Raw genomic sequence first — 17,020 nt, 5'->3', positions numbered from 1 at the left:
CACATAGTTTGACCCACAGTAACCTCTGGAATAGATTGTCAGTGCTAAGTAGGTTACCGTAGGTCAGAATAGGCTACAATTTCTCAAACACAGAAAATTCAACTGTTTCATTAATAAACTTGATTGAATTAAAATATATAAACACAGATATGATTCACTGTAGAACATATTACACAAACTAACGTTACCGAAAAAGTTGACTTGCTCGATCGATGTATGTCAATGTATAGGCTAATTCAAGTTATGCTAGGACTGTTCTACAAAATAAATACACCAGTGATGATGGTGATAAACGCATGAGGGCTTTATCGTGTCACCAGCACAGAACACTATGTTAAAAAAACAAAACAAAACAGAGAACAAAACAACAAGTGTTCCTCGAGGGAATAAATCAGCGTCTCAGTCAGGAACAAAACCGCAGTCGCTGCACAGAACCGGTGTCTCCGTCAGGAACACAACTGCAGCCGCCGCGCACAACCCCTGCAGATCTGTCCGAGTCTCCAGATACACACACAGCTCGAGTTTCTGCTCTACGTTTGCTTTATTAGTATTATATTGACAGAAAATGACGGAAGCAGAGCTGTATTCCTCTTATAAAGGTGTGTTAGTGCCTTCATATGTACACCCAGCTGAGAGCCTGAAATACTACGAGGACTTCACTTTCCGTCCGGATGACATCCTGATCATCACTTTCCCTAAATCAGGTCAGTCACACATTAATCAGACTTTTATCAGCAGTGCCGTGTTATAAACCCGTGTTTACTATGCGCCTGCTGCAGAGTTGTGCTATGGGAAACTCGTTGAACTCTTGCGTTCGACACACACAAGTTTGTTTTTCCCTATAAAACTTTTTTCCAGGTTCTTGTAAGTTTTGGAAAGTTTGTATTATTAATAATGTTAGTAGTTGTAGTAGAAATCGTGTTAATATCACTAATAATAGCTAATGGGAATAATATTCTACACGCAGAATGAAGGTAGATACATAGCGATGTAATCTTCCTTCCGGGTTACCATAGGATTAATGTTTATTATTAGTAATAGCTTCTACTAGCCTACTATTATTTATATTAGTATTAGTATATTATTATTGCTGCTATTATAATTATTCTTATTATAATATTGCTGCTATTATTATTAATATTATTATTGTATTATTGCTGCTATTATTATTAATATTATTGCTGCTGTTATTATTACTTTAGTATAAATGCTGCTTTTATATTATTATTATTATTATTATTATTAATAATAATAATATTATATTGTTGCTGCTATTATTATTATGATTATTATTATGTTATTGCTGCTATTATTTTTGTATTATTATTATATTATTGCTGATATTATTATTACTTTAGTATTAATGCTGCTATTATATTATTATTATTATTATATTATTGCTGCTATTATTATTATTATTATTGCTGCGTTTATTATTATTATTACTTGAGTATTAATGCTGCTATTATATAATTATTATTAATATTATATTATTGCTGCTATTATTATTATTATTACTATTACTTTAGTATAAATGCTGCTATTAAAATATTATTATTATTATTATTATTATAGTTACTATTAATGCTGCTATTAGTATTTATATTATTATATTATTTTTATTGCTGCTATTATTATTATTATATTATTGCTGCTATTATTATTATAAGTAGTATTTTTTTGCTATTGGTATTATTATATTATTAATGCTGCTATTTTATTATTATTCTTCATTATTATTTTTTATTTTAATGCTATTATTATTATTTATATTATTATATTATTATTACGGCTATTATTATTATCATTATTATTATTTATGCTATTATTATTTATATTATTATTATTAATGCTGCTGCTATTATTATCATATTAATATTAATGCTGCTATATTATTATTATTATTATTATTATTATTAATTCTGCTGCTATTATTATTATATTATTATTAATGCTGCTATATTATTATTATTATTATTTATGCCATTATTTATAATATTATATTATTATTATTGCTGCTATTATTATCATTATTAATATCATTATGCCTATTATTATATCATTAGGCTTTTTATTACTTAAAAACCATACAGGGATAAAGGAAAAACATTCAGAAAGGCTGTATAATAATACACATATTAAATATAACTCTAATATTAACAGAGTATTAACAGAGATTAATGCATTATTAGTTTATTAATTACAAATAAACTTTGTCTTCTTATACAGAAAATAAACTTGTGTTATTATTATTTATTTATATTGTTCTGCATGTAAAAGCTGACCGTGTTTTGATTTGTCGTATTGATTGTCGTGTATATAATCACAGATGTACAAGAGGATGATGAAATTATTTAGATTTTTTGTATTGTGAACTATAAGAGATTAAACTAAAGCAGTTTACTAATGTTGTACCAACAAATCAGCTGCATTGTAAAGCATTAAAGCATTATGATTTCTTTGCAAATGTCCCTTTAGGGGCTCCATATTAAAGCGCCAGACTTTTATTCTGTAAAGAAGCACATTTAAATGAATTGATTGTGAATTAATTGTTGTTGTTGTGCAAACTACTGAAACAAAATAATTATTGCTAATTAATAAAAGAATTCAAGCTATTAGCCTATTATAGTGAATGCAGAAAGGCAGTATCCGACTTTTCCTGGACAATGCTGTATATTTTGGCTGATAACAATCGGGTGTTTTCTTCAGGACATGCCGTTCTGTGGATTGGAATGTAGATAACATGGAGACATGGCTGTGCGTGCTTTGAACTGCTTAAAAGGTCACGAATCTCGCGTTTCAGAACTGGTTGGTTTTGTACACAGTTTGGAAAAAGCTACTGCCAGAGTGGGCGTGGTCGAGTGGGGGATGGGGCGTGGTCAGATATTTAAATTTAAAACTTTAATCATTTTTAATTGTTAGTTTTTTTGCTATCTATTATTTCCTCCAGCTTTGTCGCTTTATTCATCAGGGGTCACCACAGCCGAATGAACCACCAACTATTCCAGCATATGTTTTACACAGCAGATGCCCTTCCAGCTACTGAAACATCCATACACACTCATTCGCACACACATTCATACACTACGGCCAATTCAGTTCATCAGTTCCCCTATAGCGCATGTGTTTGGACTGTGGGGGAAACCGGAGCACCCGAAACCCACGCCAACACCGGGAGAACATGCAAACTCCACACAGAAACACCAACTGATCCAGCCGGGCCATCCAGGTATATTAATAGCCACCCAAGTATATCTGGTGACATTTTTTTCTTTTTACTATTATCATCCTTTTACTTCTTTACCCAAACATCTGCGATCGATTAACCAGTGGAAAATCTTTGATGATTACTCATTTCGTAGGCTGCTGCTCGTTCAGTGTGCGTGAGAACTGCAGACACTCCCACAGATAGTCACATGCTCTGCAGACCCACAGACATGTGCTGTTTTGGCACTTATATATGCATCTAAATCTCCTCATGTCCAGGATTTGACTTTTGTTTCTAAAGTATGTGTTTTTGCATTACCTTTTTATTCAAGCCACGAAACATTAAACAATTAATCCTTTAATAAACAACTCAGAAAACCTTTACTATATTCTCTGAGAGGATGAAATGACTGCTCTAAACTGGCTGCAAAATACACCAAAGAGTTATTTCACTTTCATTCATTCATTTTCTTGTTGGCTTAGTCTCTTTATTAATCCGGGGTTGCCACAGCGGAATGAACCGCCAACCTATCCAGCAAGTTTTTATGCAGCGCATGCCCTTCCAGCCACAACCCATCTCTGGGAAACATCCACACACACATTCACACACACACACAATTTAGCCTACCCAATTCACCTGTACCGCATGTGTTTGGACTGTGGGAGAAACCGTGGCACCCAGAGGAAACCCACGCGAAGGCAGGGAGAACATGCAAACTCCACACAGAAACGCCAACTGAGCCGAGGTTCGAACCAGCGACCCAGCAACCTTCTTGCTGTGAGGTGACAGCACTACCTCCTGCGCCACTGCCTCGCCCTTATTTTTCATAATTCCAACTTTAAATGTTAGAATGTTCTAAATGAACAGGGCATAGGGGGGTAAGTGGGAATAGAACACAGCCAGGAACTGTTCCTAACTACACCTCCAGAGCTGCAGTTTCAAGTGCTCAAGTTTGCGACGCAGTTTGCGAATGTTCGTTGGAGCAGAGGATTTGAGCAATGGCAAATCAACGAACTGTGTCTGTAACAACGGAACTTGCAACCTTAGTTGGCTAATGGTGGTTTTGGGAAACGCACCTCAGGCTGGTTACAGTTTTTTTTTACAGAAGCTAGGACACATTTCTCAATACTTAGGTCACTTTTGCAAAACTCTTCACACAACTCTCCTAACTGACTTTCAGCTTGACAAATTCATTTCACATTTAAAATACACTACAACTACCAACACACTTTATTCAGCTCTCAAATAAACTCATTCTTCTAGAACACCAGCAAAGGTGGACAGCCCACACACACACACACACACACACACACACACACACATTATCACCCAGAAAACAATGAGATAAAACACACTAACAACATGCAGCATTACGCAGTGTTTTCTTGTGTGAAACAAAAGCACATCTCTGTTTATAACTGCAGTATATGTTACTGGAAGGAATCAGACATGATGCGGAATTCATCAATATTTTATGTTTATTTATTTGTATTTTTGCACTAAGCATTTCCAAAATACAAGAGTTTGTCTACACACCGTCCACTGATACAGATACAATAGTCATGCTAATCTGGCATCAATATGGACGAATCCAATATTATTATTACATTATTATATTATAATTACCAATGCTCAAATTACTGTAATCAGTTACTTTTTCTCAGGAATTGTAGTTTTATAAATGTGTGCTTTTACTCTCACTTGAGTACGTTTAGTGCAGTTTCTGTACTTTTACTCCACTACTTTCCTTCATCCTGCGTCACTGCTTTATTTTTCTTGTGTATGTGGATTAAAGAAATCAGCCCTTCCAGCTGCAACCCATCTCTGGGAAACATTCACACACACACTACGGACAATTTAGCTTACCCAATTCACCAGTACCACATGTCTTTGGACTGTGGGGGAAACCCACACGAAGGCAGGGAGAACATACAAACTCCACACAGAAACACCAACTGAGCCGAGGCTCGAACCAGCGTCCCAGCAACCTTCTTAGTGTGAGGCGAACATGCTACCCACTGCGCCACTTCCTCGCCCTGTTGTTTAAATTACATTTTTTAAATGACAATACTATGAAGCAACATTTAAAATTAAGTAATTCAACACAAAAAGGACAGAAAACATGTTATATATATATATATTTCTTTTATTATAGCCTTTAGCAGGCACCAATCACATTTAAACAAATTTCTTCTTTAATATTCGGATACAAAATGTTATATAATATCCAAAATTGTAATATGTAATATAAAATGTATAAGAAACATTTAGCCAACAGAATAACCTTGGCTCTTAAGAAAACTGATCCCCAAGCAATACCTGTAGGACGCTAACATCATTTTTTTTACCAATTGAGTTTAAACAGCTTTCTTCACTTTGGTACTCCTATTCAAAATGTAAAAGTATAAAATGTACAGGAAACATAACAACATAACATGCATAACATTCAAGCTCTTGGGAAAACCAATTCCCAAACTGTGCCGAAAACACGCGGTGATACTTCTTCTAGTTGTTTTCGTATGGTGACATCCAAACGCACAACCGCCACCTACTGATATGCGCGAAGTGACTCTCCAGAGTGAGAGTTGTTGATTTGAAGCGTCTCAGTCTCATTGAATCAACATGTTCTGATCAAATTCATTTGATTATATCTTGATTCAGTTTCAAATAACAAGAATTAATCATTTAACATACGTAAACTTGATTTGTTCTTTTCAATCTGACAAATTTTTATTTTGTAAATCCAATACATGCCTAGTTGCTTTTTTTGAGTGTAGCTGCCCTTTAAACATGCGTTTAGCCGACTTTATACTTTTTCAAACCAAATAAAAGTCTTCCGGCAGGCTTTCACAAGCCACTCTAAAGTCTGTCCTCGAACTTTAATATCTAGTTAAGGACAGACAGGAGATTCCTAGTGATGGTTAACTGGAATACGACAGCACATTGTGGATTCAGAACTGGAAGTTGTTAGGGACTCACTGTCCGTCTCCCTGTTTAAGTACTGCATGAACTGTGCACAATTCAAACTAAACTTAAAATAAGACACCATGATGCGAATAAAGGCATGAGAGCTTTTGCACTTCACCAGAGCAGAACACTAAAACCAAACAAAGTGCAGGGTGTCCATCAGGAACACACACTGCAGCCGCGGCGCAGACACCCTGCAGGTCTGTCGGAGTCTCCAGATACACACTCAACTCCAGTTTCTGCTCTACGTTTGCTTTATTAGTAGTAGTAGTATTACATTATTAGTAAATGTCGGAATCAGAGCTGTTTACGTTGCATAAAGGTGTGTTTCTGACCACACTCGTGCACCCAGCTGAGAGCCTGAAATACTACGAGGACTTCACTTTCCGTCCGGATGACATCCTGATCGTCACTTTCCCCAAATCAGGTCAGTGTGACGCAGTAATCAGTCGTTTGTTTTGTCAACTTTTATATAACCACCACAGATGTACAGGACGATGATCAAATTATTTAGATTTTTAATTATTGTGAACTATAAGAGTTTAAACTAAAGATGCACTCAAATGACAATTCATGGTGGAAACCAGAAACCGAAAAAGAAGAACCCAAGACTGAAAACCCAAACACTGAAATAAATCAAGACTGAAAACCCAAACACTGGAATAAACTAGGCCGATTATGAGCACCATTGCAGATATAGCTATATGTGCTAACCTTACTACTGAAACCAAATCCCAGTGGTCAGCACTGTGGCCTCACAACAAGAAGGTCGCTGGTACGAGTCTCGGCTGGATCCATTCTTACATCCATCCATCCATTCATCCATCCATCCATCCATCCATCCATCCATCCATCCATCCATCCATCCATCCATCTATCTATCTATCTATCTATCTATCTATCTATCTATCTATCTATCTATCTATCTATCTATCTATTCATCCATCCATCCATCCATCCAACTGCCTGTTCATCCGTCCGTCCGTCCGTCCGTCCATCTGTCTGTCTATGTGAGAAATATTTTATCTATTCAAATTCTAAAAATATCTGCTACAAATTTAAAAAGTTTGAATATACTTAAATATGAATGCAAATATTTTAGATTTAGTATATTTTAGAATTTCATGTATTTACATAAATGCACACAAAACACAAATCTTTGAATTCAGTTATTGTTATTGTGGATGTTATTTATTGTGAATTGTTGTTTTGCAACACTGAAATAAACGTGTAAATATTTTTGTTTAGCATATTTTTGTATTTTATTCTTATTTTACGGCACATAGTACATTACAAAAGCTCACCATACAAACAAAAAATATTTATTAAATACAAACTTTTATTTTCAGATGTGATTAATTGTGATAAATATTTTTTTGCAGCACTTATATAAATATATATATGTCACTATTTTTGTTTTGCATACTTTTGTACTTTATGTGTGTTTGTTTATAATTATATACTATACATACTATACACAATGCACAAATCCTAAATACCAACTTTTATTTTGGATGTGTTTGACAGCACTGTCTTATATATGTTGTTGTTGTTTTTTTTGTTTTTGTTTTTTTTGTCTTTTTTTACATTTATTTATTTGCTTTATGCTTTTTACAAAACGACAACAAAATATAGAAAATAACAATACAATACAATAATAATACATAAAATAGAATATATACAAAGACTAGCCTATAACAGAGCAACAGAACACAGAGGGTCAAATACACACGAAAGCTAAATATAATTGAGCTGGTCAGGTAATGCAGAATTAAAGGTAATTATTTAGTAACCTTGCTCTTATATTACCAGAAAAATGCATCATCTTGACTATAGTTTTATTGTCAAATAATAGTTTGGACACATTATTAAAAACATTATGTATTATGAATTACACTCAATCTTTAATTACTGTTATTGACAGGGGTCATTGGTTATGCTTGCATTTCTTCCAATGCATTAAAGGTCTTCTAATATTTGTCCCAATGTTTTATCAAACATCTCAAATGTATAGTTATTGATATCTTTCATCCTCTCAAAAGTCAGCATGTTTACGAGATCCCGAGCCCACAAACTCAGTTTCCCACATCCTCAGTGGTCATTATTGTTAATGTGGTGAAATGCTGGTGTGTTGTGTTGTGCTTCAGGCACCACATGGATGCAGGAGATCGTCCCCCTGGTAGTGAGCGAGGGCGATCTGACGCCGGTTCTGACCGTGCCCAACTGGGACCGAGTGCCGTGGCTGGAGGAGCATCGAGCCATTCTGCTGAGTTTAGAGCAGAGAGCATCGCCACGCATCTTCGCCACTCACTTTCACCACCAGATGATGAACCCGTCCTACTTCAAGATCAAGCCCAGGGTAAACACATGCTCACCCCTGACAATCACACACCGCACTGCTCTAATAGACTTCACTGAGGTGACTGTGTGCTCCTCAGGTTCTGTATGTCATGAGGAACCCCAAAGACGTCTTCATTTCTTCATATCACTTCCATGAGATGGCCTCATTCCTGGTCAGCCCGGGAACACAAGACGAGTTCATGGAGAAGTTCCTGGATGGAACAAGTAAGGATTTCAGTGTTAATATAGTTAACTACTAGCTCAAATAAAGCGTTTTTCCTTGTCTTTCAGTATTTACTCTTATTTTAATCACCAAAGCTGTCTGCACAGAGACTTTTAGTTTGGATTAAGCCCACTCAGGTGCTTCTGATGAACTGTTACACCACGTAAATCACCAAAACTGCCATAAATACACAAATATATTTAAGATCTGGTTTGATTAGACTGAATTCCTGATTAATTTATGATATAAAGTGTTTTCCTCACCTGACAAGAACATCACCAAACATCAATCTGAGCCGTAATAGTTTATTAATTCCTTTAATTAAATTAAAACGGCTGAATGGATCGTACACTATGTATTATTCAGACACTAGATGGCGCCAAACAGTTGGCGCAAAGCTGACAGAAACGAAACGGACTGATGTAACCATGACATTGACGCTGGACAGTGGAGTGAGCATCCTCATGCAGGTCTTTATTAAACAGGATGGTCAGACAGGCAGAGGTCGATACGGGAACTAACAGATGTGTGTGGGCAATCCAGAGTCGCAGTCGTAGTCGCAGGCAGCATGCATAATCAAACAAAACAAAGCAAGGACTGACATGGGAAGCAAGGCAAGGAAAAACACCTCATAATGTTCACTTACAGGACACAAGACTCAGCAACAACTGTGTGTTAAGCTGCGATCACACTAGAGTTTGACAATGCGAAAATCAGGTGGCGCTGCGAAAAGGGGCGGGATTAAACAAGATTATTAGACATTAAAAAAGCGAGCGATTGCTCCATGTTTTTGCATTTCTGTCCAGAGAGGTCATGTTTAGGTCCTCGATTGGTCTCATGCAGTCATGTGATGCGATTTCGCAGGTCAGAGGTCACCAAGCTTGAACTTTGCACCGCAGCGACCTGCGAAACTTGACGCATGACCTTGCGTTTCCGATCTGACGCATTCACATGCGGATCGATGTAGGTCAGTGGGGAGAAAAGTCCAGTGTGACCCTATCTTTAGGCCCCGTTTACATTAATGCATATTCGTTTTAAAATGCATGAGTTTTGCCACGGTTACGCCATCCGTCCACACTACGCCGGAGTTTTCGAGTGCCGAAAACGGAGCGTTTTGGAAACGCTGGAGAGGCCGTGTTCATTCTGAAATGCTGCTGCTCCGTCTCAGTGTGGATGAGGGAAAACGGAGACATCTGAAAACGGAGGCGGGACTGCAGAGATTCGCTGCCTGTAGTCTGAATTAAGACAAAGATGTCCTGTCTATATTGTCCTGTTAGGGGGGGGGGGGGTGACTAAACAAAGCATGCAAATTCAGTACTGGAGTCAGCATGGCATAGGTGAAAAAAACCGGCCCAGCTACTGACCACACAAGTTAATCAACAAAGGGTTTCTGTAGCACAAAAGCAACAGCAAAAGCAAAATATAAACAGGGGGGCGAATAATTCTGACCTCAACTGTATACTGTATTATATTTTCATCTGGGAGATTATGTACCATTTGACCCTATCCACATGGTAATATTGTTATTGTTCATGTCATTTACCAACATCTTAATTCCTCTTTGCTCTGTGAGGGATTGAATGTCTGTGTGTTTTGATTTCAGTCATGTTTGGCTCCTGGTTTGACCATGTGAAAAGCTGGCTGAACGCTGGAGAACAGGAGCACATCCTCTACCTCTGCTACGAGGACATGATCTCTGTGAGTGAACACACAGCTTAAGGATGTTTTAACACAAGGCTAACATGTCACACTTCTTATGGTTAACAAAAAGCTAACATGAGCATGTTTTAACACTGTTAACATATCTATGGAAGTCAATGGTTACAGGTTTTCAGCATTCTTCAAAACATCTTCTTTTGTGCTCAACAGAAGAAAGAAACTCCTAAAGTTGATCATTTCTGAGCTCTCTATTCCCTTCATTTGTTTCTCACTCAGGATCTGAAAGCCTCCGTGGAGAAGATCGCCACTTTTCTTGGGAAATCCTTGAGCTCAGAGGTGGTGGAGAAAATCGCAGATCACTGTGTGTTCAAGAACATGAAGCAGAACAAGATGTCCAACTACTCTCTGGTGCCGGAGGAGTTCATGGACCAGAAGAAGTCAGAGTTCCTGAGGAAAGGTACACTCACGCGCGCACACACATGCATGCACACACGCACACACGCATGCATGCACAAAGAGACACAAACATGCATGAGCTAACATGCACGCAAAATAGGCATACACATGCACAAACACGCATGCACATACATACACACACACACATGCACAATGCACAAACACTCATGCTCAAACACGCACAAACATGCATGCACACACAGACACATATAAATACACACACACACACTCGCCCTCATGCAGAGACTGTAAGGCTCTGCAAAAATACACGTCACTGAGAACAGCACCATATAAATGAGACATGAAGATGAGCACAAACAACTCCTTTCATGAGGATCACACTCACTCTGCTGTATGCTGAATATACAGTGAAAGCCTAAATTACTTGTACTTTATTATTATTATTATTAATATTGTATATATATACATATATACATATATATATATATATATATATATATATATATATATATATATATATATATATATATATATATATATATATATATATATATATATATAATTATTTGCCTTCAACCTTTTAGATTGAATATACACTCACCGGCCACTTTATTAGGTACACCTGTCCAACTGCTGGTTAACGCAAATTTCTAATCAGCCAATCACAGGGCAGCAGCTCACTGCATTCAGGCATGTAGACATGATCAAGAGGATCTGCTGCAGTTCGGAGCGAGCATCAGAATGAGGAAGAAAGGGGATTTAAGAGACTTTGAACATGGCATGGTTGTTGCTGCCAGACGGGCTGCTCTGAGTATTTCAGAAACTGCTGATCTACTGGGATTTTCACGCACAACCATCTCTAGGCTTTACAGAGAATGCTCCGACAAAGAGGAAATATCCAGTGAGCGGCAGTTCTGTGGGCGCAAATGCCTTGTTGATGAGGCCAGAGGTCAGAGGAGAATGGCCAGACTGGTTCCAGCTGATAGAAAGGCAACAGTAACTCAAATAAGCACTCGCTACAACCGAGCTCTGCAGAAGAGCATCTCAGGCTGCAGAAGAAGCGGTTCAGGCTGGTGGTGGTGGTGTAATGGTGTGGGGGAGATTTTCTTTGGGTCCATTAGTACCAATTGAGCATCAACGCCACAGCCTACCTGAGTATTGCTGCTGACCATGTCCATCCCTTTATGAGCACAGTGTCTCCATCTTCTGATGGCTACTTCCAGCAGGATAACGCAGCATGTCATAAAGCTCAATCATCTCAGACTGGTGAACATGACGATGAGTTCACTGTACTCAAATGGCCTCCACAGTCACCAGAGCTCAATCCAATAGAGCAGCTTTGGGATGTGGTGGAACGGGAGATTGGCATCATGGATGTGCAGCCGACAAATCTGCAGCAACTGTGTGATGCTATCATGGAGCAAAATCTCTGAGGAATATTTCCAGTAGCTTGTTGAATCTCTGCCATGAAGGATTAAGGCAGTTCTGAAGGCAAAAGGGGTCCGACCTGGGACTAGTAAGGTGTACCTAATAAAGTGGCCGGTGAGATACCATATGGATGTGTTACTCTATTCATGACAGATTGTTTTGTTTTATTATTTTGTCAGGAATTGTTGGCGATTGGAAGAATCATTTCAGCACGGCTCAAGAGCAGAAGTTTAATGCTGTTTATCAAGAGAAGATGAAGGATGTGAAGTTCAGCTTTCCATGGGACTGAACACCTCATCTGATCTCTCCTGAGCTGCATACATTCACTGTAGCCTTTGGTGCTCGATTAGAATACAGATGTTTTATCCACTCCAGCATAAACATTATTCTGCTCAAACATATTTTATACTCCTCTATTATTTTGCTTTATGACAGCGGAGTTTAATATGATGTTCATAATAGATTATTACAGTTGTTGTGTATTAATTCCCACAGTAATAGTGATGTTTATCTGTATCACATCTGCATTACAGTCAATAAACTTTGAATTCAATATGCTTCGTCAACGTTCAGTCGTTCATTTTCTTTTCGGCTTAGGGGTTGCCACAGCGGAATGAACCGCCAACTATTCCAGCATATGTTTTTTGCAGCGGATGCACTTCCAGCTGCAACCCAGTACAGGGAAACACCCATACACACTCATTCACACGCACACACTACGGTCAATTTAGTTATTCAGTTCCCCTATAGCGCATGTGTTTCGACTGTGGGGGAAACCGGAGCAACCAGAAGAAACCCACGCCAACAGGGGGAGAACATGCAAACTCCACACAGAAACACCAACTGACCCAGCCAAGGCTCAAACCAGCGACCTTCTTGCTGTGAGGTGATGGTGCTACCCACTGCACCTCTGTGATGCCCAAATTACTTTGTTATAAGAAGTAATAAATGTTATGTGCTCACATTTTAAATTGCATGCATCTGTGGTCTAATAAATGCTTTGTTTACACACATATACAAATGCATTTTTTTTAAATTAATTAAACCTGTATCCATAAAATTAAGATAAAAAACTTGAAATGAAATAAATGTTAACTAAAAAACAAACTTTATTTCAGCTGGTGGCAAAGGAAATACTGCTCACATTAATATAGTTTGAATTAAGACTAGCATAATACGCTAAATTGTAATTAATAATAATAATTGTTATTATTGCTTTTATGAAAAATGAAGATTTTTTTATTTTATTAAATTATATATATATATATATATATATATATATATATATATATATATATATATATATAATTTTTTTTTGTTTATTTATGTTTATGTCAGTCTTAAGTTTTAAATTTTAAGAAAATTTCAAACTATTAATTAAAACTAAAGTTAAGTTTAACTTAACATTAACTTTATAAACAAAATTAAACAATTAAAACAAATAAATAATTATATATAATGCTTTTATAAATATCAGCATATGTCTAAATATATTAATTTTAATTATTTTATACTAAAGTCCTGCTGCAGTGGAGACAGAATGAATATTGTGTCTGACTCCATCATGAGCTTGGAGGACTGCATCCATACATCTCTGACATGACTCACATCACTGATTAATAAAGTCATCTGGAATGAAGAAGAAAGATTTCAGCAGGATCCCAGAGTTCATCAAGAGTCTGTGTTCATCTTCAACGCCTCCTCCTTCATCAGCTCAATAATGTTGATGTCTGGTGACTGGGCTGGCCAATCCTTGACCTTCTCTGCTTTCAGGAGTTTTGATGTGGAGGCTGAAGTATGAGCAGGAGCGCTATCCTGCTGGAGAATTGTCCCTCTCCTGTGGTTTGTAATGTAATGGGCAGCACAGATGTCTTGATACCTCAGGCTGTTGATGTTGCAGATCTCTCGCACGCCCCCATACTGAATGAACCCCAAACCATGACTTCTCCTTCACCAAACTTGACTGATTTCTGTAAGAATCTTGGTCCATGTGGGTTCCAGCAGGTCTTCCGCAGTATTGGTGATGATTGGGATCAGCAGATGATTCAGCAGAGAAATCCACCTTCTGACATGTTTACACCTCATCAACTGGAAATCGAGTTATTATTTGCTGCTCTTACAGCTGAGATCCACCACAAGACTTTTGTCAGCTAGTGTAAATGAGCAATATTCATTTAAATATATTCTAAAAAAAAATAGTACAAACAACAAAATTATTTGTGCTAAAATGACAAGAAGTCAACATTATTGAAAACTCTTTTACAGTGAATGTGAGCACTACTCTTCCCGGCCGTTGGGAGGAGGTGTCGGCGCTGCTCTTTCAGTGCGAATCCACACCGACTGGGAATGAGAGCACAGAAGAAGACGCTTAGAAACAACTCGCGCTACTGAGGGAATAAACCAGAGTGATGATCTTTTACTGGAGCCTGTCCCGCCGTCTGAAAACTCTTTATTCTGTCAGAAAACAGCGCTAAGTCACAGCTCTGCGATATAACACATGCTTATTACAGTTTATTATCGTTGTCTTGAAGTGATCGTTTTGCCCGCGAAACTGTTTGAAAGCGTGTCGTCGTTTACACCCGAATGTAGTTTATTTGTAAACAGTGTACAATTATTGATCAACTGCTTCGTTTTACACATCAACACGACAGGGTTTCATTTATTTTAAGATGTCGTGTTATATTAATGCTGTTCAGTGTCATTAAAGCCCGAGGAAAAGCTGAAATGAACTTAAATGAGGTTTGTAGCCGAGAGATCTTTTATTGTTAGACTATTAGATTAGAAAACAGACGCCAGAAGACAGAGACGAAATGAATCACGGCCACCAGAGACAAAATGGGCCCCTGATGAGCTCGTGGACCCCTGACGATGAAGATGAAGATGATGAAGAGCCCTCAACATCAGCAGCAGGTCACTGAACTGTACTGTACATTACACACACACACACACACACACACACACACACACACACACAGATATATATAGATAGATAGATAGATAGATAGATGGATAGATAGATGGATAGAGAGATGGATAGAGAGATGGATAGATAGATAGATAGATAGACAGACAGATAGATAGAGAGAGAGAGAGACGGATAGATAGACAGATAGATAGATAGAGAGACGGATAGATAGATGGATAGATAGACAGACAGACAGATAGATAGACAGATAGATAGATAGATAGATAGATAGATAGATAGATGGATAGACGGATAGACAGACAGACAGACAGACAGACAGACAGACATTGCTGGAATTGCTTAGGCCCCCTGAATCACTAAACCCGGCCCTGCATACACACAGGTTTACTGTAATCCAGTACTTGTAAGGTGTACCTAATAAAGTGGCCGGTGAGTGTTTATGTCTCAAATCCACAAATCTCATGTATTCTCAACTGTTGTGTTGATCACCTATAATCCCTCAGCACTGCATATCCTGCGACGTGACTATTGCGGATACACACATTGCGATATACATGCTGAGACCATATATTGTGCAGCCCTAGTCTGATCATAATGGGAATATTGACTCTGTGTCCATCAGGCGGCTCATTAGAAGTGCTGAAGGATGAAGTCGTCCAGCTCATTGAGACTTTTCCAAATGGAGTGGAGGTGTCCAGATTAACCATCATGTACAGGAGATTCTACGGTAAACGCTTCGGACCCTTAAGCGGCTACGGCTTATCAGGCCTTCAGGAGCTGTTGGACCAGATTAGGGATCAAGTCTACGTGGAAAGGATTTACAATAAAAACCTGATCAGATCTGTAAACTCGCCGAGAAACCGCAGAGGTCACGGTAAGAACTGACACACTGCTGTTTACACTCATGCTGTTTATTTCAGAATCAGGAGATTTCTTGCTTCCACATGTTGGTTTCCACATTTGTGTTAGTGATGGTAGCTTCCAGCACAGACAGTGCAAAAATAAGAGCAGGAATAAATGCTCAAGTCATTTAAAGGGCCATGAAAGCCCCTCGTTTCAGCAGGGTGTTTTCACACCTCTACTTTGGAAAAAGTCAGAAAAGTGGGCGTGTCCAGCTCTGTTTAGGGGGGAGTGTCGGAGGAAGAAAAGAGGCATGGTGTGGGAGTGTCTATTTGGGCGCACTGAGTTTCAGAGTCAAAATACACACACAGGGGACAAAGTGACTGTGTTTACATGGACATCTGTAGTCGAATTATTTGCCAATTATTAAATGTTGGACTTTAACTGCAGTTTGGCTATTTCATTCAGGGAATTCATTCATGTCCCTCGCGACAAACGAGATATTTGATTCGAGGAGCTGCTCTAAGCGTGTATTTTTCATGCAATGTTTGATACCGCACGGCGAATGAGAGAAAAAAAAACCCTCAGCATTTCCCGGAAACTTAGATGCACACGGCAGGTAGCATCAGAAAGCCGTGTGTGTTATTCCGGTCACAAAATGCAGTGAAAATCCTACACGAGGTTAAAGTTTGGTTGTGGTGCTAACATGTTTACACTCGGTGCAATAGTTAGTTCGATACGAACATACATTAAAATACAAACAAACAAAATAAATATCGAACACATCACCATTGTTCTCAGAAAACATATTTCTAAAGGTGCCGTTGACTTGAAATTTTCCCCGGATGTTGGTAACAACTAAATAAATCCAAACATGCAGATAAAACAAATCTAATTAGTTTACAAATGAAGTTCTGTGGAATAAAATTAAATGACGCAGGGAAACAGTACTGAACACATGAAGAAAGGGAGGTGTAGTTGGGCAGTGAAGGCCCAGACAGCAGCTGAAATC

The 17,020-nt window shown here is 38.0% G+C and overlaps 2 protein-coding genes across 3 annotated transcripts in view; both read left to right on the top strand.

The window, feature by feature from the left end:
* The first annotated feature begins 409 nt into the window (after positions 1 to 409).
* Positions 410 to 12,795, top strand: sult2st1 (sulfotransferase family 2, cytosolic sulfotransferase 1). 2 transcript variants are annotated; one of them, NM_198914.2, is given in 6 exon segments: positions 410 to 704; positions 8,323 to 8,534; positions 8,614 to 8,740; positions 10,342 to 10,436; positions 10,674 to 10,854; positions 12,422 to 12,795. In NM_198914.2, coding segments are annotated over 6 exon segments (864 nt in total). In that variant the 5' UTR covers positions 410 to 565; the 3' UTR covers positions 12,532 to 12,795.
* Positions 12,796 to 14,596: 1,801 nt separating this feature from the next.
* The window catches only part of wu:fj29h11, a 71,301-nt gene continuing 68,877 nt past the window's right edge, over positions 14,597 to 17,020 (top strand). Inside the window, exons 1-2 of the mRNA XM_087275499.1 lie at positions 14,597 to 15,152; positions 15,791 to 16,042. Of these exons, the coding sequence (XP_087131625.1) occupies positions 15,053 to 15,152; positions 15,791 to 16,042 (352 nt within the window). The 5' untranslated portion in view covers positions 14,597 to 15,052. The remainder of the gene's footprint in view (positions 15,153 to 15,790; positions 16,043 to 17,020) is intronic.

The sequence above is a fragment of the Danio rerio genome, chromosome 12, assembly GCF_052040795.2.
Source record: "Danio rerio strain M-AB ecotype USA chromosome 12, GRCz13ab, whole genome shotgun sequence".
NCBI lineage: Eukaryota > Metazoa > Chordata > Actinopteri > Cypriniformes > Danionidae > Danio > Danio rerio.
The sequence above is the reverse complement of the archived record's forward strand: the minus strand, read 5'-3'. Positions and strand labels throughout refer to the sequence as shown.

Excerpts from the sequence above, each read along its gene's own strand:
- sult2st1 (XM_087274719.1), top strand. The coding sequence starts at position 6,464 with ATGTCGGAATCAGAGCTGTTTACGTTGCATAAAGGTGTGTTTCTGACC. Across the intron at positions 6,603-8,322 it reads CGTCACTTTCCCCAAATCAG|GCACCACATGGATGCAGGAG; the intron begins GTCAGTGTGACG and ends GTTGTGCTTCAG. Across the intron at positions 10,437-10,673 it reads GCTACGAGGACATGATCTCT|GATCTGAAAGCCTCCGTGGA; the intron begins GTGAGTGAACAC and ends TTTCTCACTCAG.